The 27,784-nt window shown below is 37.9% G+C and overlaps 1 protein-coding gene across 1 annotated transcript in view; it reads right to left on the bottom strand.

Annotated features, from left to right (window-relative positions):
• The window catches only part of PHLPP1 (PH domain and leucine rich repeat protein phosphatase 1), a 212,694-nt gene that overhangs the window by 92,839 nt on the left and 92,071 nt on the right, over positions 1 to 27,784 (bottom strand). Inside the window, exons 2-3 of the mRNA XM_082668058.1 lie at positions 12,782 to 12,978; positions 6,351 to 6,476 (exon numbers count right to left, since the gene is read on the bottom strand). Of these exons, the coding sequence (XP_082524184.1) occupies positions 6,351 to 6,476; positions 12,782 to 12,978 (323 nt within the window). The remainder of the gene's footprint in view (positions 1 to 6,350; positions 6,477 to 12,781; positions 12,979 to 27,784) is intronic.

Below are 27,784 nucleotides of genomic sequence, written 5' to 3'. Positions count from 1 at the left end.
GATTCTTTATCTAAAGAATGGGTATAAAATGTGAAGGGAGGGTTTCCAAAAATAAAGCCCCTTTAAGCCCTGGACTCCTTAGCAGAACAGGATTGAGATCACAGCTTCTTACCCTTATAACCCCAATGTAACCAGCAACAGCAAAATCCCTAAAAGACAAGTGACCAACCATGCTGACAAAAAGCAGAACACTCCCTAAATTACACTTCAAATTAAGAGACAAAATACGTGTAAATATGTGCAAAAGATGACTAAGTGATCTTAAAGGGTTTCTTGCAACTACATCAAATGACACAAATTTATATGCTGGAAACAATCCTATTCCACCAGACTGATTTGACTCTGTGATTAGTGAAGTATTCTTTGAGTAAAATCTGGACAATAAAACACTCTTTTTAAGCACATGAAAGCGAAAGTTCAACTGTGATTCACCATATATCTTATTCTTATTTAAAGGGTGATGTTTACTCATCATTTCACGTGAACTTTAATTCAGCATGAGATGTTGCCCTGACTTGCCTACACTATGCATGTTAAGGGTGAACCAAAATATCACAGCAACCACAACTTCAACGTGGTGACTTTTTTTCATTAAAAAAAAAAAAAAAGATGGCTTAGAATTAAAATACTACGATTAATACTAAAAGAAAGATAGCCAGAGAGATAAGCACTGTGATAGCCACCATGGCTGGCAACTGCCAGCCTGTTAACCACTGATCAACAAGGAAAGAGATATGTGGACAAACTAAGTGGCCTTATGAGGTGTCAACTTATACCACTGGGTCATACAACATATTCATATAACACAACTGGCCACAAGCTAAGAATTGGGGAAGCTGAGTAATAGGTATGTGTGTATTATCTCTACTTCTAAATATTTGACATTTTCTATAATGAAAAGTTAAAAACACATTCATGCATACTTTAATTAATTAACTAATAAGAAATAAATGCCTTTCACATGGAAAAAAAACAACAAAAACAAACAAAAAACCCCACATTCATGCACAACACCAAATCAATGATCTAAATCCCCTTTTAAGCTTCCTTGAAATCAAGAAACAGATTTTAATGTGGGACAATACAGTGTCCCAGAAGTGACTAAGACTTTAAATTTAAAATATGTACGACTTAGGCTATAGATTCACATGAAGACTAACTTTGAAGAGAATCCACAGGATCAATCAACATGTCTAAAACCAATGTACTCCAAAAAGTGGGCCACAGAGAGGGACAGCCGGGGCAGCATTTCTGTAAAGTCACTCGTACTTTACAGAAGTACTGGAGCGCTTCTGCAATTCCTGTTCTTCCCTCAACTACTACCCTCCCCCTCGCATCACTGCCCCACCAACCACTTTGAAGACACGCTGGACAGGTACCCATGTTGAGCTAGCAGAGTCCTTTCTACACAGCATACAACAGGATGTTTGCTGAATTTTTAAAGAGTGCCGTGCATTAATATTTCAGGGATGACTTTAAAATCAACATTGTAATCCTCCCAAAGGAGCCATTTCTTCCACAGTAACTACCACTAACACCCGCCCCAAATTAAAAACTCTAAAGGGACAGCCTCGGGTGTTATTTTGGCAAGCAATACTAAGGGCTAAGATTAAGTTTAAAAAATAATAAGTATATAAGAGCCTATCTTGGTAGAACACGGCTAATTAATAACCTTTTATATATGTTCACAAAGTCAACTAAAAAAACTGGAACAAAGAATAACATTTTTCTTGCAGCTAAGATCCAGAAGCATAAACTGAAAATAAAAGAATTTTTATTTTAAATTAATTATCTAATTCATTTTAATTCAAAAATCATTGGAATTTGCTTCTTTTTGTCTTCCCACCCTGGGGTGAGGATGGTCATTAAGAATCAGAAACTCAGATATTTCTTCCTGTTGTTGGTTTGTCTTTCTTTCAGATAGTTATTAAAGTGAATCCTCATTTAAACATCAGGATATGGACAATCCATTCTGTGAATGTTTTGTTCCTCAATAAGAAGAAAAGAAAAAGAAACTGTTTCCATAGTAACCCTGAGTGTGACTAAACTGTATACCTTCCTAAGACCTACATATAAGGAAGAACAGAATGGAAAGGAGAAGCCAGAAGCAGAAGTGGCCTGTGATGGTCAGCTGGTGCCACTCCACGCTTCCCATATACACATTATCCCAAAGGGACCGAGTTCTAATCCTCTTTCCAGCAGCCCCAACCTACCCTCCCATGATGTGGGGTTAAAGGAAAAGACACTATCATAGGATTTTCCTCAACATACAAAGTTTAAAGAGTGTGGCCATATTTTATACGGGTTTCATACCCAAACAGGGAGTTCTCGCACTTATTCCTCCTATAATACCTAACCTCTTTAATCAGACCCTTATAACTCATTTCCCCTTTAATTCACTAAGTAGAACAACTTCTAAAATTTTTTGAAATGTGTATCTGGTTTTTAGGGTTGACGAAAAGGAAGACACTGTATCTAAAATCTGCATTTATTAAAATATTTGCCCTCTATTCCCTACCCCTGACTTTTCAGGAAGAAATCTTCTTTCTCCCCAATGTCTGCCATGCTTAATTACTTTACCCCAAAAGGCTGCTGTCCTGGTTAAGAGCAGCAGAATGTTCCTTGTTCAGAAAAACTAAGCATATGTGTGTCTTATGCTTAAAATAAACATAAAAACAGAAAATATTAAAAAATATATATATTGTCCAGCCAGTCAGTGATGATGGCAGGAGTGATGGTCATAAAATTATTTTTTTATTTATGTATTTATTTAGTCAGTCATACATACACACACACACTTACTATGTGCCAGTGTAAGTCCATGACACGCATATTTCATATAAGCACTAAGAGGTAAGTGCTATTATTATTTCCTCTATCAAAATTTATAAACTTAGATACAGTCACACGGCCAGTAAATGTTAGAACCCAGGTCTCCTTAGTTGAGACTCAAACTCTTTACTCCTACACCATTTGGCCTCCCCAAACATTCAGAGCCATTCTGAAGGGAGAGGAGGTTAAGGTTCTGATTCAAGTTCGTCCTAGTTAGTATCAGTTAACTACCAGTTGAGTACTTAATACTAGTAATCTAAGGTAACTAACTCAAAGTCCCCCCTCCCTCCTGGGAGTGTGACATGTAAGCTGCAGTCTTGTGTATGTACATGTGTGTAGCTACATTACATTTCAGCACGTACCCATCAGATGGTTCCTAACAGCCACACAATAATGAGGGTAAAGGGAAACTCACACCAACATTCCTGTTCCTCATTCTGCCACCATCATGTGCTCCTGTGTCACAGTTCTCCCCCCCACCCCCTCCTACTGAGAGGTCTGATGTCTGAACCAGTTCAAGGTTTGGATAATCGGAGTGACAGCCTCATTACAGAGACACCACCCTATTAGACCATCGAAATGGCACATTAACCAACCAGCAACAGGGAAGAGTACTAACCAAGCTAACACTTGACATTTACAATCACCTGCCACAAGTTAGAAATGAACATTTTTCACACCTTATTTAAGAGGTATTTAATAATCTTCCTCTTGCACTCCACCTCTCTGCTGTCTCCCTAGGAACAGAAGCTCTTTGAAGTGAAGAACTGTATTTTGCTAGTTTTCAAGGCGCAAATATGGAGTCTAGTTCGTGCTATGGTTTCTGACTGAGGCTACAATCTACACAGCAATTCAAAGAACCTAGAAGCCATTTTTTATGTTTCCCTTTTCCTCATGCTCTTTATGTAATTTATCAGTAAACCTGTCACTTGATCCCCAAAACACATCTGTTCACTTCTCTCCATTTCCACCTTCACCTCTTGCCTAAAATACACCACAAGAGCCTCTTGACGGTCAGGCCCCCCCGCTTCTATTCTTGCCCTCCACAATCCATTCTCTACACAACAGCCAATGTGATGTGAGATCATGGAACCTTCTGGAAGAAAACTCTTTAATGGCTTGCCATTATGCCAATGACAAAATCCGGACTTTTCATCCTCTTCTATAACAGAAGACTCTTGTCTTCTCTGACCTTCACCATCCCTCCTTCCAGTCTTAGGGCTCTCTCACTCCCTTCTCCCACTACCTGCAAAGCTACCCCCACCAGATCTTCAAATAATCAGATATTTTGTTCACTGAAGTATCAGTTTAAATGTCCCCTCCTCAGAGTTATTCCTCTCCCATCCTTCTCTGTCATATCACTTTGTATTATAGCATGATGATTAACTGATATTTTCTTTCTTTTCTGTTTACTTATTTATGGTTTGTCTCTCCAGTATAAGCCCTACCCAGAGAGGGAAACTGGACTTGTCCTTTGCTGTATCCTAGTGCATAAAATACATACCTGACATACAGAAGGTGCTTAATAAATGCTTGCTGGCTTTAGAACAGTGATTTATCAATTGTGTGGATGTTTAATATACAAGACTATTAAATTCAATATCTATTAATCTTTCTGTTATTATTGTTTCAATCAAAGCAATCTGTCATTGGTAAGCTTGATAATTTACATAAACTTCTATTTACATCCTTATCCATGTTTGTTTAAGAATTTATACCTCTGACTTTTCGAAAAAGAATGTAAAGCAGCTATTACACTGCATTTGATATAAAAGGTCAAAACATCTCCATATAGGACATTCTATAAAATACCTGACCACTACATCCCCAAAACTGTCAAGGTCATGAAAAACACAGAAAGACTGAAAAACTGTCAGAGATCAGGGGAGACAAAGGAGAAATGACAACCAAGTGCACTCTGGTGCCCTGGATTAGATTTTGGAACAGAAAAATAACATCAATGGAAAAACTAGTGAAATCCAAATAATTTCAGAGTAACGTACTGATGTTGGTTTCTTAGTTTTGACAAATGTATCATGGTAATGTTAGATGCCTGGGAAACCAAGTGAGGAGTATACAGAAACTCTCTATACTGTCCTTGCAACTTTTCTGTAAATAGAAGATTACTTCGAAAAAAAAGTTTATTTAAAAAATCAACACCTCCATATAGAAAGAAATTTAAACTGCAGTTTGACCATAGTTTGGCATTTTATTCTGAATAGAGTATGGGCCATTGACTTATTGTTTTGAACCCATACAACCACTTAATGTTAAAAGCACGATATTATATAATATTTGTCTCCTCACATTTGCAACAACCAGAGTAATTTTAAAACAACTAGACAGATATACTAGTTGCCTCTAATATCACATTAATTCTACATGCAAGTCTGAAGGAGAAGTGTCATCTTTCCCATTTTCTCTAGTAGGGGTGCTGTCCTGTACGTTTAGAACCTCCATTTGCCTACTAGGTTGGGAGAATATTCAAAGTCCTATCAACCTAAACTCTGTCCATTGCTTCTTTCTAAAAGGAGAAACTAATGTTCCCAAGTATATTGTATCATCAGAGAACACAGTTTTCTCCCCCTGATAATTCAAATGCGCCCAGTATGTCAAAAAGACTTTCTAGACATTATTCTCTAATTTTCTCTTAACTCTTCTACAAAGTTATTCCCTATTCATTCACTTGACAAATAATTACATCATGCAGCAGTCTGAATCACAGTGAACTTGAATAACAAACTGGATTATAAATTCAAAAATATGAAAGCAAATTCCACTGTAATGCTTCTGCCCCCTAGGGAGGTTTCATCATTTCATAAACACACCCAAAACCAAGGCACAAAGTACTGCAATCTAACCCACTGTACATAATTATACAAATGTGATATAAAAACATTCTCACACACAGCACCTGAAATACCAGCATTTCTTTATCTTATTTATCAGTTTATTGTGGGTTCCAGTACACACACACACACACATACACACACAGAGGTATTTTGTTTCATGGGTCATGGTAATCTTATTTAAACAGAGGACTATAAAATGGTAAAAATAATTAAGACGAAAAAAGAAATCAAACCATTCAAAAGGCAGAAATTGAAAAGGTGAAAGGGAGATGGTACAAGATTAGACTGCTTATAAGAAAAAATGGTCAGAGGAAAAGGGGAAATTTGTCGTAACAATTCTCTGGGTATTTTGTGGTTTTGTAGTTGTCCTACCCTGGGCCAGTCCCTTAAATATTCTCAACCTCATGTTCCTTCTCTACAACGTTAAGATAATAATGACAGTCTACCCACTGAATTCTTTTTTAAGTATAAACAAAACGGGCAAATAAAACACAATTTTTAAAAAGCTACTTTTCACCAAAATGTGCTTTTAAAAAGACTGAAAATTGCTAACTACTGGCAGTATCTGAAAAAAAAAAAAAAAAGAGTGTATAACTATATTTTGTAAAGCAGAAGCAACTCTTTAGCCAGCCAGAAGCTGAACAAAGTTCCTGGTTAAATGCTTACCTTGGAGACTTGTCGAAGCCACCTTAAATACTCTGTGAATGTATCAAAACAAATGTAGTAAGTCTGGCTTTGGGGTCCAGAGGAGCTAAATGCTAAACAGTGCTGGTGTTTTTTCACTTCTTCTACCTATAAAAACAAAGAGTGACAAAAACAAGTCAGAAAGCAGGACATTTACCAAGCTCATTAACTGTCCCTTAGACCAGTGAGCCTGCACAGCTTTGCATCTATCTCTTTATGTGTGCCTCTTACTACTTAAAGCATGTTAAGTTCCTAAGTCTGACCAACCAATCTGAATCACAAGGAAACCAAAAAGGGGACTATTACCTTCAATAGATTTCCCCACAACAGTGAAATTCTCTTCTTCCTGTTTAAAATTGTAACTGACTCCCTTTTTTATCCTTCTATACCCTCACAATAGGGTGCTTAGGTTCTTACTTCCTCTTAAGGAGGACTTTTACTGAAGATTTTACTTAAGAATTTTTACTGCAGGTGAATTTTTACTTAGGGGACTTTTGTATTACTCTGAATTACAACTTTTTATTAAAAGAGGTCTTCAAGCATGTTAAATAAGTTTTTTTTCTTTTAGCTTATTGTGAAATTGAGAAATTTCAAGTCCCAATAATGCAGCGATACAGTCAAATCAAGTTTCCACTCCCAATAAATTCTTCATAAGGAGAAAAAGTCCAAACAATAAAGTAACATGATATTACACAAACTCTTATGTTTAACTTACAGAACCTATATTTCATTTACAAAAATGACCACAAACCAAGTCACAGAGAAAGTGTAAAAAACTTCAGAAAGATCACACAGACTACATTCTGGACCAAAATAAAATCAAGTTAAAAATCAATAATAAATCAACTAAAAATCTACATTTAGAAAGTTAATACACTTCTAAACAACTCACAGGTAAAAAAAAGAATCTGTAATCAAAACACAGAAATTCTTAGCACTAAACCATTAAAAGTACTACGTACTGAAATTTATGGAATGTAACAAAAGCAGGTACACAGAGGGAAATTTATAATTTTAAATACTCATATTAGAAAAGAAGGCAGAAAATTAATTTAATTGGCATGTATCTCAAGAACTTAGGGAAAAAATATCAAAAACAAAAACGAAGTGAACTCAAAGCAGAATGAAGGTGATAATAAAAAGCAGAAGTTAACGAAATGAAAACTGGGACTTCCCTGGTGGTGCAGTGGTTAAGAATCTGCCTGCCAATGCAGGGCACACAGGTTCGAGCCCTGGTCTGGGAAGATCCCACATGCCACGGAGCAACTAAGCCGTGCACCACGACTACTGAGCCTGCACTCTAGAGCTGGCTAGCCACAACTACTGAGCCCACGTGCCACAACTGCTGAGCCTGCGAGCCACAACTGCTGAAGCCCGCGCACCCTAGAGCCTGTGCTCCGCAACAAGAGAAGCCACCACAATGAGAAGCCCGCGCACCGCAATGAAGAGTAGCCCTCACTCGCCACAGCTAGAGAAAGCCCGTGCGCAGCAACGAAGACCCAACGCAGCCAAAAAATCAAAAAATTAAAAAAGAAATTTAAAAAAAAGAAAGAAATGAAAACCAAATATACAATAGAGAACATTAACAAAGCAAACCAGCAATTCTTTGAAAAGGCTAACAAAATTGAATATCAATTGATATTGATCAATGATATCAATTGAAGACATAAATATTAATAATGAAAAGGGAGACAAAACAGATTAAGCAGGGATTAAAAAGAGATTATTATAAATAATTCTGTGGCAAATTTTTAGAAAAATTTATTTTACCAACACTAAATCAAGGGGAAAAAAACAGGCCTAAATAGTCTATTACCATTTAAGAAAATGAATACTTTTTTAATTACCAAGAAAATATCAGGCTCATATGGTTTTGTAGGTGAGTTTTATCAAAGTTCCAAGAAATAGATCATTGAAAACTTGTGCAAACTCATCCACCAAACGAGAAAAGAGAAAAAGACCCCAGCCTATTCTATGAGGCCAGTATAACCAAAAACAGATCAGAACAGTAAGAGAAAGGAAAATTACAGGCCAACCTTAGTCATGAACACTTATCTTGAACAAAATGTTGCATCAGAATCCAGCGATACAGAAAAAAATATACCAAGAACAAAAGTTGGATTTACCTCAGGAAAGATGGTTTAACGTTATTGGAACTATAAAGTCATTAATCACATTAACAGATTAAAGAAGAAAACCTTATGATCACCACTACAGTTGCAGAAAAAGCATTTGATGACATTCTCCACCCATTCATCGTTCATGATAAAAACTCTAAGCAAACTAAGAACACAAAGAAGTCACTTAAGCCAACAAAGGATATTTATGTAAGGTAAACTTCAATGTTAATGATGAGATCTCACTCTCTTACCTTACTTTTTCTGTTCAATACTGTACTAGAGTCCTGGCCATTGCAATAAGACAAAGAAATGTATTGAGGAAGAAAGAAAATTGCCATTATTTGAATATGAGATGATTAGCTACATAGCAAACTCCAAAGAATCTAGAGACATTAGAATAAATAAGAAAATTTAGCAAGGTGGCTGGATATAAGATTAACACTTAAAAAATCAACCACATTTCTATACACCAAAGAGAAAATATAACTTTATAAAAATGCTATTTAAACTAATCCATATTGACAGAAATCAGGCAGTGTTTTTTGGGAATGGGTAGGAGTGAGCAGAAAAGTAGGGACAGAACAGTACAAAGGAGCACAAGGGGACTATCTGTCAAATTGTACTCATGGAAGTATAATATAGTTATCAAATTGTTATCAAAATGTACAGTATGTTGTATATCAATTATACCTCAATAAAGTTTGGCAAAGATGTAGAGAAATGTGTACTGATATGAGCATGATATGATGCAACAACCTTGGAAAACAATTGGATATCATCTTGTAAAAGTAAATGTGCATATATGTCCTATAGCCCAGTGACTGCACTCTTAAGAGCAATATTTCTCAAGGAGGTCATTATAGGAACTTTGGATTGAATAGTTCCTTGTGTACATTATGCAGGACTGTCTAATATTTTTGCATGACATTTTACTCTCTGAGCCCCTGCCCTGTAGATGCCAATAGTGTCCCCTTGCAGCAAAAGATACTAGTATTAACCAAACACACTATCTACTTTTCCCAGAACCTTTGCAATTAAGATGGAGTCATGTGACTAGTTCTGGCCAATGAGCCATGAGCAGAAGTGACATGTGTCACTTCTACAACCAGATATACAAGAGCCAGCTAATGACCCTCCAGTTACCTCTTCTCCTGCCTAAGCAGCAAAGGAAGCCACGTGTTACAAATATTATAAGAGAGAAGGACCCCCATCAGGCTGGGTTCGTACATAATTACTTGAGAAAAGAAATCTCCACCCACCCACACTGGACAAATAGTGTGAGTGAGAAATAACTGTTATGATAAGTCACTGAGATCTGGGGGTTTTGTTACCACAGCATAACTTAGCTTACATCAACTGACTACCCAATCATTTGACAATCAAAACACTTGCACATATTACCAAATGTCCCCTTCAGGCACAGCGACAAGAGTTAAGAAATGCTGCTCTAGAAAAACTACTTGTAAACCAGGAGGCATATCAAAATAAGACTATCTCAAGAGCACTATTTATAACAGAAAACTAGAAGCAACCCAAATGTCAATCAACAAGAAAATTACTTCAGATATTTTAGAAATTTGGAACATTTACAGAGTGGAACATTATACAGAAATGAAAACCATATATAGCAAGTAATATGGAATCTTATTATGAAACATAATATTGAGTGAAAAAATTCAATCACAGAAAACCACAAACAGGATGATATCATTTTTATCAAGATCAAAACAAGCAAAACATAGTTATATGATAAAAGTTATTTCAAAAAAGTAAGCAAATGATGAATACATATTCTAGGACAGTGGATTCCTCTGGGGTAGGAGGAGGCAATGGGACAGATGCAAAGAGAACTCAGGTAGAGACACTGGTATTGATGCTGCTGTACTTCCTAAATTGAGTAGTAAGTTAACAGTTACTCAGCTTATTATGCCTCATAGCTTAACAAATATTACATAAAGTATTAATGTAAATAAGTTATCTAAAAATTTATGTTCAATTTTAAAGAAGAAATTAAATATAATAATTGTACATGAATAAAAACTTATTAAACAAATGTCTTTCAACAATTTAATAGAGCTTTAACTTCATATTTGAATTCTATATTTGAAAACATAAACTAATGATGATGCTCAAGTAGTGTGTCAAAATTGATTATCACAGCAATTATAGCATCTATCTCACACCTCATTTCTAGCTCTTTTATATAAATTAGAAAACAAAAACAAAAAAACCTCTTCCATTTACTCTCTGATTTTCCTTTAACAACAGAACAGAATGAGAAAAGGAAAAACAAACATTAATGAAAACTCACATTGCAAAGAGTGAATTATTTTTTCCTAACGTGGTTAATATAATTTTTCAACATACTCAATTATTTTTAAAGGTGTAACACAAAACAGGTTTTACAAGCTTTGTCTGTGAGAAAAAGAAGCTGTTAACTTTCTATTCACTCAATGGTAGAAGTACATCCAGTAATAGGCCTGGGAAACAGAACAAGTCTCTAGCTCTGAATAAAAATGCTAATTATAACTGGATCTTCTCTCACCTTACCTGAACATTCCACTGCTTCCCTGCCTCTGCTTCTCTGAGCACAATAATCTTTCTGACCATCTCCTTTATATGTCAAGAGATTTTTCACCCTTCAAGGTCTATCATAATTGCTACCTCCTTCATCACAAAATCCCGATTCCCCCCCACAAAATGTAATCTCTTCCACTTATCTTCCACCCTACTTTTTTGCACCTCTCGTAGAGCAGATATTGTTGTGTCCATCCTTCGTTTCCAGATAGTAATTATAAGCTATTCGAAGGCAGAGATGGTGACTTACCCATCTTGGTATTTCTGAGACGCCAAGCAAAGTGGCTTCCCCACAGAGGATATTTAATAATAGTTATATTAAATTTGCCTATGCAAATGCCTAACACCAGAGAAGAAAGAAACAGATTGTTGACCTATCAGGGCATCAAACATTAAATATGCATTTTTAATGATGAGTTATGGAAGTAATAATGATGACTAAGTTTTCAGATCCATCCAAAGGACAAGATCTTCAGTAATAAACTACCACTAATGCTTCAATGCTCAGACAGAAGTTAAGAAGCCATGGTTTCAAAATGGGTGAATGAAATAGACCTAAACACACCTCACAGACTAGCCAAATCTATTTTTTTAAATGATCAAGTAACGATCAAGAAAAAAATTTTTAATATGCCCCTGATTTCCAAAAACCCATTTCTTCATCCAAATTTACCTTTACCTTTATTAACAGATTATCATATCATTTAAAAATCAGGAAATACTGACATATAATTATGGTAATGATACCCCTACCAGTGCTCGGAGTTTATAAATAAATCTGGCAAAGAAAAGAATGTAATACCTTCCTAAGCAATCTTGTTCTTTCTGTTGATATTTTATAAATGATAGGAATAAAGTAGTTAACATGCCCAAAGAAAAGCAGCCAGTATGTTGGAAATATCTATCAGTTGTATCACAGGTTTTCTCTGAAATGAGTAGCATTTCAGGTTCAAAATTCATGACTAGCTATAGTGATAAACTAAAAGTACTAACCCCACTGGTCACTAAACACAAATAAACAGAGAGGTATGGCAAAGCGGGATCACAGATTCCTGCTAGAGAGTCTAACCTTTGATAAGCACGCCTGAATGATCCTAAGGTCATGGACTTGGGGATCACTGTACTATACTATAAAATACATACTCACAATATCAAAAGACATCTTCTCATAAATAATAATTTATCACCTACAGTCTGAAATATAACAGTGAAATTCTAGTTGCTCTATTTTCAGTCACATAGTTAAGGTGCATGTACTAAGAAGTGAACATAACCAGGGCTTTGTTATACCATAACCAATGGCATTGTTATTTTCCAAAACTCCACCAACCAAAAATGTCCACTGGTGGAGGCACAACAGGAATGATGAGTCAAAAACCATCTACCCCTGGGACTTCCCTGGTGGTCCAGTGGGTAAGACTCCACACTCCCAATGCAGGGGGCCTGGGTTCAATCCCTGGTCAGGGAACTAGATACCGCATGCATGCCACAACTAACAGCCCCCATGCCGCAATTAAAAGATCCCACGTGCCGCAATGAAGATCCTGCATGCTGCAATTAAGACCCAGCACAGCCAAAATAAATAAATACATAAATAGATTTTTTTAATTGAAATTCTTTAAAAAAAAAAAAACATCTACATTACAGCAATGACTCAAAGTAAGCTTCTTAATGACACTGGGAAATCTGTTAGTATTTGGTTTGTTTTAAACTTACCTTCCCACCAATTAGTGGCAGAACATGCATCTTTCCGGTCAAGCTGTCTTTCACAGATGATACTATTAGGCAGGTCCCACACAGGATAACTTGGCGTCTGGTCCATCGGTTCACTGGCAACTGCATTTTGCCTTTACGGACATTATACATTCCTGAGAGCTGAATCCGTTCAGAGCTACCAGTGCTGTGAGGTTTTCCTGCAACAAACACAAGCAAACATTTTAGTCTTAAAGAAATGGGCTTTTTTGCTACTCATCAGCATACCAGATAAATTACTTGGACAACAGAGAATAATTATAGGGAAACAATCTAATTTATAACTGAGAGAATCTGAAACCTGCAGTAATGCAATTATGATAAGAACTACCAAATCTGCTCCACAGGTACCTTTTAATATAGGTGAAGAAGAGTTTTTTCCTTAAAAAGCTTATAACCTAAGTTTCTTCTGCTATATCCTTCATAATTTAATCTTACATTTGAAACAGAAATGGCTTCAAGATTTTCATGAATATGAGAGTTAATTTAAGTACACTAAGAAGAAAATATTATAGACTGATATAGAAAGATAACATTCAAGATCTAGCATCTAATGAAACTAATCAGTTTTAATGGAATTAGCCACTCATATTCTTCCTCCTACAGATATTTAATGTACATTTACTAATAAGGGGACAATTAAAAATAAATGACTTGGGCTTCCCTGGTGGCACGGTGGTTAAGAATCCACCTGCCAATGCAGGGGACACAGGTTCGAGCCCTGGTCCGGGAAGATCCCACATGCTACGGAGCAACTAAGCCCATGCGCCACAACTACTGAGCCTGCACTCTAGAGCCCACGAGCCACAACTACTGAAGCCCGCACGCCTGGAGCCCGTGCTCCGCAACAAGAGAAGCCACCGCAATGAGAAGCCCACGCACCGCAATGAAGAGTAGACCCCGCTCACCACAACTAGAGAAAGCCGGTGCAGAGCAACGAAGACCCAACATGGCCAAAAATAAATAAATAAATAAATAAAATTTATTTAAAAAAAAAAAAAAGAAATGGGCTTCCCTGGTGGCGCAGTGGTTGAGAGTCTGCCTGTCGATGCAGGGGGCACGGGTTCGTGCCCTGGTCCGGGATGATCCCACGTGCCATGGAGCGGCTGGGCCCGTAAGCCATGGCCGCTGAGCCTGCGCATCCAGAGCCTGTGCTCCGCAACGCGAGAGGCCACAACAGTGAGAGGCCCGCGTACCGCAAAAAAAAAAAACTAACATAAATGCCAAGTAGTTTTGGTAGATGTCTAATAGCTACTGGAGAAGGAAGAACAGCAGCACCAAAAATAGATCTCAAGAAGGTCCAAAAACTGTTTGAAGCCTCCCAATACACACCTTTGGGCAGAGATGTTTGCAAACAACAAAACCAGCAGGTTTGAATTTCACTTCCTCTTTCTCCCAGTATATCAAAATGTTTTATGAAATAAATACTGTAGACTGCATAAATTTGCTTGGCCTAGGCTAGAATGAAGTCTAAAAGTGGTCCACCTTTTTGAACCTGGGCCCAGCAAACAACTACACAGCTAGCATCCTCAGTGGAGAGCTCCACTGAGATGTTTGTCTACCAAATGCTAACACTCCCACAAAGGGATAGGAAGTCCAGGAGACTTCCATATAGATAGGGCTTGTCAAAGTCTGCCAGTGATGGATCAGACCACAGTCATTCACTTGTCGCATTCTGCACAAGTTCATTTACACCCACAGAGAGAGATGCCCAGGCTCCCAGTCTAAGAGCTCCTCTCTACATTATAGTCTCTCTTCCTGTAGAGAAGAAGTGGGACAGAAGGAGATTCAGAAAACTGAAAGGTACGTGCAAGGCTAAAAATAATGGACAACACATTTACAAGATCCGATTTCCGTGACTGTAATACACTAACATTCTTTAACAAGGGATCTGATATAAATACTTACACACAAGCACACACTAATGAATGCAAAGAAGCAGGCATTTTATTCAGCCACATCAGAGAGTGGCTTCAAGGGCACTTGTTAACCCGTCACATTTATAGAGATCTGTGACTTAATTAGAGACTGAAGGAAAAGACAACAGAGGTACATAAGCAACAGCCCTTCAATTCTCCAACTCCACAAAAATCCTAGAGAAAGCCCCAGAGCAAATCGCCAGATGGAGGACTAAGGCTAGAAGGGATACATACGAGAAAAGGATGGAGACACCAACAGACACTGGCTTTTTAGTCCCTCTTTAGAAAAACTGCCAAGGGGCCTGAACAGTCCTGGAACCTAATGGTAAGATTAGTCTGTCCCTGCCCTAAACATCCCAGTCTGAACCAATGCCCACCAAATTAAAGTTGGATCCACTGTTGTAACTTTTCCTTTAGAAATAATCCTACAGGTTTAAGGCATTTCTTATACGATCTGGGGCGAAAGATGGACAGCAAAAGCAAGTATTTCAAGCTGAGAGAGAAACCTGAACACAACAGAGAATGATTTAAAACATGCTTCCCCTCTCTTACTCACTTGGCACATGGCAATTTGATAAGATTTGACATATGTAAACCTATAAATGAGCTGGAAAACGAGCACACTGATCATCGCTAATAGTTTCTCGTGCCCACTGTGATCCCTCCCTCTCCCTCCCACCCCACCCCCCACCCCCACCTAGGGCCTCCCACGCTCAGGCGACTGCTGATCTGTTTTGTCACTTTTTGTCCGTGTTGTTGAGTATGCCGAGAGTTCATTCCTTTTTATTGCTGAGTAGTATTCCACTGCATGAATATATCACATTTTGTTTAACCATTCATCTGCTGATAGACATTTGGACTGTTTCCACATTGTTTGCTTATCTTGACTGAAAACATTGGTATAAACATTCTTGTGTGGATATATCCTTTTATTTATCTTGGGTAAACACGTGGGACTGGAATGGCTGGGTTGTACTATTTGACATGTCCATCTCTAATGCAGGAGAGTTCCAGTTGCTCTACCTCCTTGTCAACACTTTTAGCTGTTCTAGTACACATGTAATGGTACCTCATTATAGATTAAATTTGCATTCTCCTAATGATGCTGATCATCTTCTCAAGAGCTTATTTGCAATTCACATACCTTCTTTGCTGAGGTGACTAATTCAAATCTTGTATCTAATTTTAACTGGATTGAGTTCCTCACATATTCTGAATACAAGTCCTTTGTCAAATGTGTAACTTGCAAATATTTTCTCCCAGTCTGGCTTGCTTTTTCATTTTCTTGACAGTACTTTGGGAAAGCAAAAGTTTTGATTTTAATGAAGTCCAAATATCTGATTTAGCTTTCACAATTAGTGTTTTTTGTGTTGTATTTAAGAACTCTCTGACAAACTCAAGGTCACTATAATTTTCTCCTATGTTTTCTGCTGTAAGTTTCATAGGTTTAATTCTTACATTTAGGCCGATAATTAATTTCAAGTTAATTTTTGTACACAGCAAGAAATAAGTAGAGGTTCAGGAGGTTTTTATTTTTGTTTTTTGACAAGTGGCTATCTAAATTATTCCATAACTTTCTGTTAAAAAGATTATCCATTGGGAGTTCCCTGGTAGCACAGTGGTTAAGAATCCGCCTGCCAATGCAGGGGACATGGGTTCGAGCCCTGGTCCAGGAAGATCCCACATGCCGCAAAGCAACTAAGCCCGTGAGCCACAACTACTGAGCCTGCATTCTGGAGCCCGTGAGTCACAACTACAGAGCCCATGTACTGCAACTACGGAAGCCCGCGTGGCCTAGAGCCCGTGCTCTGCAACAAGAGAAGCCACTGCACTGAGTAGCCCGCACACCCCAACGAAGAGTAGCCCCTGCTCGCCGCAACTAGAGAAAGCCCGTGGGCAGCAACGAAGATCCAACACAGCCAAAAATAAAAAATATAAATAAATAAATAATTTTATTTAAAAAAAAAAAAGATTATCCATTCCCGCTGAAGTGCTTTGGCACCTGTATCAAAATTCTATTGACCATAGTTGGGTGGGTCAATTTCTTGGTTCTTCCCATCCCACTCATCTATTTGTCTATCTTTGACCAATATCACAGTATCCTGATTACTGAATCTTTATAATTAGTCTTGAAATCAGGTAAAATGAGTCCTCTCCTGTGAAGAATGACAGCTTTACTTCTTCCACTGCAATCAGGCTGTCTTTTATTTCTTTTTCTTGCCTTGCTGCACAAGCTAGAACCTTCCATATAATAATGAACAGAACTAGTGAAAGCAGACATCCTTTCCGTTTTCCTAATCTTAGGGGAGTAGCATTCAGTTTTTCGAAATCTTTTTTTTTTTTTTTTGCGGTACAAGGGCCTCTCACTGTTTTGGCCTCTCCCGCTGTGGAGCACAGGCTCCGGACGTGCAGGCCCAGCGGCCACGGCCCACGGGCCCAGCCGCTCCACGGCACATGGGATCCCCCCAGACTGGGGCACGAACCCGCGTCTGCTGCATCAGCAGGCAGACTCTCAACCACTGCACCACCAGGGAAGCCCTAGCATTCAGTTTTTCACCATTAAGAACAACAAATTGGCACAGGGAACTATATTCAATAGTTCCAACCGATAATGGAAAAGAATCTGATAAAGAATATATATATATATATATATATATATATATATATATATAAACATTCTGGGGGTCTTCCCTGGTGGTGCAGTGGTTAAGAATCTGCCTGCCAATGCAGGAAACACTGGTTCAATCCCTGGTCCTGGAAGATCCCACATGCCACGGAGCAACTAAGCCTGTGTGCCACAACTACTGAGCCTGCACTCTAGAGCCCGTGAGCCACAACTGCTGAGCCTGCATTCTGCAACTACTGAAGCCCGCACACCTAGAGCCTGTGCTCTGCAACAAGGGAAGCCACCACAATGAGAAGCCCGCACACTGCAACAAAGAGTAGCCCCCGCTCACCGCAACCAGAGAAAGCCCACGTGCAGCAACAAAGACCCAACACAGCCAAAAATAAATAAATAAAAATTTGGTTAAAATGGTTAAAAACATTCTGGATTTGGTGTCAGGGGCGAGGGTATTGCTGGCTTCATAGACTGAGCTGAAGAATTCTTTCTTCTACTTTTCTGGAATAATTTGGATGAAATTGGTATCATTTCATCCTTAAACATCTGGTCGAATTCCCCAGTGAAGACTTCTGGATCTGGAGTCTTGCTTTTTCTGGTTTTTGTTTGTTTGTTTGTTTTTTGTTGTGTGTGGGGGGGAGAGTGTTTAACTATAAGTTCAATTTCTTTACTAGAGTTAGGGCTATGCTATTCCATTATCTAGATATTCTTGAGTAAGCCTTCGTGGTTTGACTTTTTAAAAGTTTGTCCATTTCATTTAAGTTTTCATATAGTTGACATACAGTTGTTCACAATATTTCCTTATTATCCTTTTAATATCAATAAAAAACTGTAGTGATGTCACCTCTTTCATTCCTGATACTGGCAACGTACCTCTTCCTTTTTTTTCTTCTGTTTTGTAAATAAGTTCATTTGTATCTTTTTTTTTAATTCCACATATAAGCGATATTGTATGATATTTGTCTTTGTCTGGCTTACTTCACTTAGTATGATAATCTCCAGGTCCATCCATGTTGCTGCAAATGGCATTATTTCATTCTTATGGCTGAGTAATATTCCATTGTATATATATATACCGCATCTTCTTTAGCCATTCATCTGTTGATGGACATTTAGGTTGCTTTCATGTCTCGGCTACTGTAAACAGTGCCACAATGAACGTTGGGGTGCATATACATTTTTGAATTATGGTTTTCTCTGGGTATATGCCCAGGAGTGGGATTGCAGGATCATATGGTAACTCTATTTTTAGTTTTTTAAAGAACCTCCATACTATTCTCCATAGTGGTTCTACCAATTTACATTCCCACCAATAGTGCAGGAGGGTTCCTTTTTCTCCACACTCTCTCCAGAATTTATTATTTGTAGACTTTTTGACCAGAGTGAGGTGATACCTCATTGTAGTCTTGATTTGCATTTCTCTAACGATTATCAATGTTGAGCATTTTTTCATATGTCTGTTGGCCTGTAGCCTTGATCTGCATTTCTCTAACGATTATCAATGTTGAGCATTTTTTCATATGTCTGTTGGCCATCTGTATGCCTTCTTTGGAGAAATGTCTATTTAGATCTTCTGCCCATTTTTTAATTGGGTTGTTTGGTTTTTTGGATATTGAGTTCTATGAATTGTGTGTATATTTTGGAAATTAATCCCTTTCAGTCTGCATTGTTTGCAAATATTTTCTCCCATTCTGTAGGTTGCCTTTTGGTTTTGTTTATGGTTTCCTTCACTGTGCAAAAGCTTTTATGATTAATTAGGTCCCATTTGTTTATTTTTGTTTTCACTTCCATTACTCTAGGAGATGAACTTCTATCTTTTCTTGATCAGTTTAGATTAGAAGATTACCAATTTTATTTTTTATTTATTTTTTTCACATAAAAATGTTTACTATAATATTTTATAACTTTGTTTGGATTTATTATATCTTTTTTCTCATAAAAAACTGAGGGAGGGGTTTTTGTCTTTATTTTAAAGATAAGAATATTAAATAAAGTGTTTAAATTATTTTGTCCTATGTCACAAGTTGGTTTATACAGGACCAATATACAAAACTAGAGGATCAGATTATTCATTGTCTTTTTACTGCCCCATATTTCCTCCCAACAACAGTTAGCAAAGAATACAAAATTTGATCTTTACGAGTCATCCATCCATTTTTTTTTAAAACACCTTTATTAGAGCATAACTGCTTCACAATGGTGTGTTAGTTTCTGCTTTATAACAAAGTGAATCAGCTATACATATATATCCCCCTATCTCCTCTCTCTTGCATTTCCCTCCCACCCTCCCTATTCCACCCCTCTAGGTGGTCACAAAGCACCGAGCTGATCTCCCTGTGCTATGCGGCTGCTTCCTACTAGCTATTTTACATTTGGTAGTGCATATATGTCCATGCCACTCTCTCACTTCATCCCAGCTTACCCTTCCCCCTTCCTCCAATTTTATTAAACAACTCAAAGAACCAGGTTTCGGTTTCATTCTCTACTGTTTTTCTGTTTATGGTTTCATTTATATCTGTTCTTATCATTGTTTCTCTTACTAATTTTAGGATTAATTTTTGCTTATTTTTTCTATTTTCTTAATGTGGAAACTGAGGTCACTGACTTGAGGCTTTTCTTTTTTCTTAATATAGGCATTTAAGTGCTATAAACTTCCTTCTAAGTACTGCTTTAGCTGCATTCCACAAATTCTGGTATGTTGTGGTTTCAGGTTACTAATTGTTTCTCTCCAGTGTTTAATCTACTGTTAATTCCATCCAGTGTACTTCTCATCTCTAGAAGTTCAATTTGGCTATATGTGGGTACATACTTATATACACATACATATACACATATATGTATATATCTTCCATGTCACTCCTTAATATGCCTTTTTTTACCTTCATGAATATATGAAACAATTATAATAGCTGCTTAAGTGTCCCTGTCAACTAATTCTATCATCTGTATCACTTCTGTGTCAGTTTTATTTTATCATTTTCTCTTTTGGGTCTTATTTTCCTGCTTCTTTGCACACCTGGTAATTTTTGTTTGGATGCTAGTCATTAGGAGTTTTATCTTGTCGAGTGCTGGATATTTTTGTATTTATATGAATATTATGGAGTTTTGTTCTGGGACACAATAAAGTTAGTTGAAAACAGTTTGGTTCTTACCAGGCTTGCTCTCTGGGATTTGTCATATAAGACCAGAGCAGCCTTAAGTCTAGATTTATAATACCAATATTAGCAAGCAATACTCTAACTGACATCCTCTAAATTATAAGATTCTCCAGTCTGGCTGGTAGGAGCATGAAATTTGCCTGGCCCTGTGTGAGCTTCAAGGTTTATTCCCTCTGCTCCTTTTCAGTGTTTTTAAACCCCAGCCTCACATAGTTTCTTCTTCACATAAATGACTGATCAGCACTCAGCTGAAGGCTCAATGATGACTCCTTGCACATGTCCAGGACTCTCTGAGCAGCTCTTTTCTCTCCAGCACTCTACTCTGTACACTCAAACTGCTTAGCTTCAGTGGACTCCCAGCTCTGTCTCCTGAACTCACTGTGCATACCAGGCTCTGCCTGGGTTCCTCCTCCCTACAACTTAATCCTGGAACTCTTTCCCACCGTCAGTAAGATGATACAGGTTTAGGGTTGTTTTAATCTGTTTCCTTTCTCTCAAGGAGCACATCTGTTGTGGGATTTTGTGTCTTGTGCTGCCTGATGCCCAATGTCTGAAAGCTGTTTCATATATTTTATCTGATTTTTAGTTGTTTCTTCTTTTAGGTTAAAGAGTAAATGCAGTCGCTGTTACTCCATCTTGGCTGGAACCAAGTGCCAAATATTTAAATTTAATTCTTTCTCATACATACCGTTCACTTTTATAGATTACAAAAGTATGTTTCACATAATTAAAGATTTTCTTTAAAGTGTGGGTTCTCAATATATTCCTGTATTCAGAAATTCAGAGAAACCCTGTGGGACCAGTGGACTAGAAGAGCTATCTGCTCTTGTCCAAAAATAGCTCCAAACTTCAGTATTATCATAGTTCTTTGACTCTTCCAATTATTGACAGTAATGAGTATATAAGCAACTTCTAATTTACTGCCTTACTTTACATTCAATCCTAAAACAATAGGCCTAAAGTTAGCTCTCTACCCTCTTTCAAAGTAAAGGTCTAAACTTTGTGCTCTTTTCCTCTACTCAGAGGGCCTTCTTGACTTGCATATTTATAAGTATTAATCTAAATAGTTCAGTCTTCTGAATGATTCACTTCTGGTTAAGCTGGGTGTCACTATACTACCTTTCAAAAACAAATGTAAAAAGAATAATGCATAGTTCATTAATCTCTCTACACTGTCGCAAATATTAGAACTTCAACCTTAACGGATATAACTAAGATAACTGGATAGACCTACTCTGACAGAAAAATCCTGAGAATTCTAAAATAACCTCCTTTGTTGACTCAGGTGGGAGTAGGACAGATTGTTGTAGCAGTTGCTTCAGACAGAGTGGTTTTTAAAAGTATGGTCCCAAGACCAGTAATACCAGAATCACCTGGAAACTTATCAGAAATGCAAATTCTCAGGTCCCACCCTAGAAGTACAGAATTGGCATCTCTGAGGATGAAGCCCAGTAATCTGTATTTTAACAAGCCCTATATATATAAACAGCAGTCTGGATCAAAGAACAGAGATCATTGTGATGATCAGAAAAACCCCTCCAGTTTTAAAAATAAGAGTTTGGGTTTTTGCTCGTTTCTTTTCTTTTTCTTCTCTCTTCTCCTTCTCTTCTCTTCTGTAGTTTAAAGCCTAAACTTGGTGGGAGGGAGACGCAAGAGGGAGGGGATATGGGGATATATGTATACGTATAGCTGATTCACTTTGTTATACAGCAGAAACTAACACAACATTGTAAAGCAATTATACTCCAAGAAAGATGTTAAAAAAAAAGAAGACTAAACTTAAATGTTATTCCTCAAGATGAGAGAATTTCAGCTTTGAGGAGGAGTGAAGAATATAATAAAACATCACTTCTTTGGATCTTACTAACTTAGAATTTTGACCAGGAGCTTCTGAAATTAAGTCTACTCATGTTTTATCTTTCATAAGGGAATTTTATTAAATAAATGAATAAACATGATTAGAAGAGAAGTATTTATTTAAAGAAAACTACAGTCCATTCTGCTACAATATGTTTCATTAATACTAATTAATTCATTTATGATCATAAATACGGGAATGAAGTCAGTATGATATGCATAGTATTGGTCCATAAGAATTTACTCTAGGCACGGGAAGCCAGAATATTGGGAGTGGAATTATAACTTTCAAAAACAAACGGAAAAAAGCCCATGGTAAATGCAGTCTCAATGTCCACAAGCCAACATTTCTACTCTTATGTAATTGTGCATTTTTAATATTCCCTAATATTGTGTCTGTAGCTTCCAGACACAACAAGTTACCTGCCTAGGCTGCCCAGGTTATCCCCTGAGGTATCCATTATTATTTTTGTTAGTATTTTGGTTATAAAGATGCTTGGACTTAGAGTCCTGCCACTCTCCAACTCTATTTTCCCATAAACATTTTTATTTTTAATTTTCAACTTTGGAGAACATAAGTTTCAGGAACATATATAGTAGCAGAAACACCTGCTTTAACTAGAAGCAGTTGTTTAACTGAACAACACAGAAATAAGTACAAATTTGGTTGTTGCCAATTACATGTCTTTGTCAAATATATCCTAGTGTCTATCTGTGGTAGTTTGAAAATATGTCCACAAATTTTTTTTAATTCTTCCCTTCAAAGGTGGAGCCCAATCCCATTCCCTTTGCTTGTGGACTGTACTTAGCGACTAGCTTCTAACAAATAGAATGTAGCAGACTCAATGGCTGCTGTAACTTCTGAAACCAGGTCATAAAAGGCAAATAGCTTCCACCTTACCCCCTCTAGGATCACTCCCTCTGAGGAAGCCAGCTGCCATGCGGACACCCTAGGGACTCTATGAAAAGGCCAACAGGTGAGGAACTGAAACTTCCTGCCAACAGCCAAAAGGGAACTGAGGCCTCTTCAGAAGCCAGGTGAGCAAGCCATACTGGAAAGATCCTCCAGTCCCTGTCAAGCCCCTAGATCCTCCAGTCCCTGTCAAGAGAACTGTGCCCCAGGACATCTTGGCTGCAAACTTCGTGATAATCTCTAGCCAGAACTACCCAGCTAAGTCACTCCAGACTCAGAGAAATCATGAGACAATAAATGTGTGCTGTTTGAAGCCACTGAGTTTTGAGGCAATAACTAATACAACTTTACTGTGTTGGTTTCACTTAGTTCTATTTACCTGAACATAGTGAAACATAAATAACCTACATTTCCCTAAAATAATCTACAAAAATATTTACAGGACTTTGGATAACTAGCAAGGGTCTAGTGTAATCCAAAATAATAAAAACAATAATAAGAACAGCACGTTAAGCAATCACAATGTCAACAACTTGAAAGAATGAAAGTATTCATGATAATACAGCACCAAAAAGTAAGAAAGTCTGATCAGTACATAAGACATAGTGGAAGAATTTACCATGTCCCTGGAGCTGAAAATGGTCAGAAGTAAGTGAGAACACTCAACTCTCACCTCACCTTCTCTACCTTTAGAGCTTAGATTGATAAAACTAGTTGCTTATTGCATATAAATCCTTAAATCCTTCTTGACTACCTGAAGTGTCAGAAAGACTGAATTAAATTATTTGCCCAGGTTCATTTCAAGAGCTGGCAGAAGGATTTAGACGACCCCATAACAAAGGTCCAGAGACCTGAGCGTTGAACTGGCAGCTGGGAATTTTGTCTCAGAGCTGAAAGTCGAAGCAAGCTCAGCAAGGTGTGCTGGCAGGAGCTTTGAAACAGATTTAAGACTAGTTGCTTTTAGCTGATGGAAATGACAACCAGCTGCTAAATATATTTGGGAGATGGTTAATTTACGCATCAGATCAAAATATACAAAGTCAACTGCCCAGTAAATCTTGCTTCTTACTGACAGCTACTCAATCTGATAAGGTTTATTTATGCCTCCCAAATTAGTGTAGACCCTTATCCCTGAGAAATGTCATGCCCTGAACCTTTCTCTAATCTCTAAGTTCTTGAATACCACCAGAGCTTATAATTCCCCCTATAATATTCATAAAAATAGTGCCTGGAAAATGTGTGCTACCCCTTCACACTCGTACAGATTATGTAAACACAGGGCCAAAGTAATTTTTAAAAAATCCACCAAAGCAAACTCTAATACAAACCAGTAAAATTATCCATAAATTTTAAAACTCTGAAAAATCAAATAAAGATAATTACTATGACTATACATTGTGTGCAACGATATTAAATTAAACGATAACTTAAACGACATTAAATTAAATTAAAATGCTGAAAGGAAATGCTGCATGAAGACAAGCTACAACGGAGGGCCTCAGACTTTAGCATGCACCAAAACCACCAGGAAGGCCTTGCTATAAACAGACTGCAAGGCTCCACCACCCAGAGTTTCTGACTCAGTAATTCTGGGTGGAGGCCTGAGATTTTGCTGATGTTGCAGGTCTGAGGACCACAATTTGAGACCCACTGAGTTACAGTATCAGGTTAACAATGACTTTTTGACCTGGTGGATCATCTGCGTTTGATTAACACTGACCAAAGAAGCAGGTGAATCAATTTGGGGAAAAGACGAGGGAGGCAGCTGGGAATGAACTAGAAAGCCGGTGCTGCCTTTTCCACTCCCCTCCTCCCTCCTTCCTCCCCGCACCTCCTGTCCTCGCAGGGAACTAGATTCATTGCCTAGGCATATTTAAACTCCATCATCAAAATTATCCCTTAGTTATCTGAATATCCGATGCTCATGTCTCTTCATGGGACATATATTTAGAGAAGGTATTTTCTTCAAATGTGGGTTTCATTACAATTTTGCATTCCAGAGACTACAACCTTTCCCTGCTTTATGAGCTTCTTCAGCTCAGTTCCAGAGCACTATATGGCTAGCTGGTGTGGCCTCCCCTCATTAACTTCATAATTGGCAAAAATACACATTTGAAAGACTTTATCAAATCAACCTGCACCTGTCAGTTCAATGTCTTCACCATCTGTTACTTCCCAGAAATGGCAGTCTCATCTTTCCTGTGCATGACCAGACCATACCTTAAGAGCCTTTTCAACATTCTCTTGAGATTTCTTTCTCATCTGATGAGCATTTTTTTCCTTGGCCACAACAATCACCGAAACAGTTTCACTCACTTTTTTGTTGTCATTTCCATTATAATGAATGGTAGACTTGTTCAGGTCCATACATTTGTTAAACTTCTACCACATTTGACATTCTTAAATTACCTACACCTTCTATTTTCTGGCTAAAAACCCTCCCTTCGGTAGACTTCAGAATTTTCATCACCTGCTTTCCCAGCTGCCTTATTTCTGTGGTAGTTCTCCACAAAGAATAATGGCATAAGGCACAAGCATTAAAGCATAAAACACCATTTGTGAGGAGAAACAGCTGAACTTCACTGAAATGACGAGGCTGGGCAGCAGGCCTCAGGGTAGGCTCGATTCAAATTTGTGCCCCAGAAAAACTGCAAATTACTATATATCATGAGGTTTTAGAGACCTCAGGAATCACTAAATCTTAAATCTGAGAATGCCTAATGGTCAGTATACCCTATTTACTCTAACTGCTCCCAAAAGAATAAACAACACACTCACTACCTCCTGTAGATACAAATTGGGACTTGTGTCAGAGGTGATGCACGCTGCTGTGCATGTGGAAATCAGGATGATGAAGCTAGACAGCTCCACAGCTCCAGCTGAATCAAGTCTTCACTGTGAGATGATTTTATTAGGAGTGCTGGAACGTTCTAGCCAGGCACCCACACACATGCAAACACTAAAATAAAAATTCTAAAATCAAGCATGAATAATTTTTGGATAATCCACACCGCTATTCCTCTCTCCTAAGACATAGTAAAAAACAAAACAAAAAAACTATATTTCAGTTCGCTTTGCCTAGAAGAACAGACTTCAGCCAAGGTGACTTGACAAGGTAACAAAGAACAATATCGACACAATCACGTAAGATGCAATGTGATTCAAAATTCTTTTCCACAGTGGTTCTCTCTGAGAGATGAGGTTAGAGTTTACTTTCCACTTTATAATACATACTGATAACGTGTAATTTGACTTTTAAAAACAAAAACAAAGATTTCAAAAGCAGAACAATTTCCGAAAAACCTTATTTTCCCCTACTCTCTACTGCATTAGGTAACATTCATTTGACTACCTACCCATTTCCCTACAAGGCTGATTACATCAAAGATAATGAGTCTAGATTCGGAAGTTCTAACACTGTCCTTAAACTATTTTGTACAAACATAACCTCAGAAATGTCTAAAACTCACCCATTCCAAATAGATGACAATTCCTCAACTTATTAGAAATCTCTAAAAAAAAATTATAAAACCTCCCACATTTAGCCCATTCCTATGATTTACTTATAGGAAACTTCAAGATCTTTATTTTAAACTTTCTCAGAATCACACACAAAATCCACTATGGGGCTTCCCTGGTGGCACAGTGGTTGAGAGTACACCTGCCAATGCAGGGGACGCGAGTTCGTGCCCCGGTCCGGGAAGATCCCACATGCCGCGGAGCGGCTGGGCCTGTGAGCCATGGCCGCTGAGCCTGCGCGTCCGGAGCCTGTGCTCCGCAACGGGAAAGGCCACAGCAGTGAGAGGCCCGCGTACCGCAAAAAAAAAAAAAAATCCACTATGTTTCCACTGAAATTTTTTCAATTATTATTTTAAGTACAACTCTATCATCAAAAGTTTAAAAGAAAGGGGAGTTAAAAACAAGAAAATAAACATAATCCTACTTTCTTCCCAGTATTATAAATATTTTGCTGAATTTTTTCAGTTTTTTTTAAAATTTGCAAATCATTTACATACATATAATCATAACATGCCCAGCATTTTATATCCTGCTTTATTTAGCCTTCTATTGTATCATACACCTTCCCAAGTTCTCAGCCTTTCTATTTAAAAGACTGGCAAGATACGCTCATAGAACTATCCTTTGTTTTCTCATTTCTTCATTATTGATAACTGTTTCTTCATTTTCATTCTATGAATTGCTAAATCAAAGTTCATGACTTTTTTTGTTTTTGTTTTTGTTTTTCGCGGTATGCGGGCCTCTCACTGTTGTGGCCCCTCCCGTTTCGGAGCACAGGCTCTGGACGCGCAGGCTCAGCGGCCATGGCTCACGGGCCCAGCCACTCCGCGGCACGCGGGATCCTCCCGGACCGGGGCACAAACCCGCGTCCCCTGCATCGGCAGGCGGACTCTCAACCACTGCGCCACCAGGGAAGCCCATGACTTTTTTTTACAACTCCTAATCCCTCTTCAATATCACCAGTTCTCCCTAGACAAAAAC

This window comes from Grampus griseus, assembly GCF_964374135.1.
Source record: "Grampus griseus genome assembly, chromosome: 12".
NCBI lineage: Eukaryota > Metazoa > Chordata > Mammalia > Artiodactyla > Delphinidae > Grampus > Grampus griseus.
The sequence above is the reverse complement of the archived record's forward strand: the minus strand, read 5'-3'. Positions and strand labels throughout refer to the sequence as shown.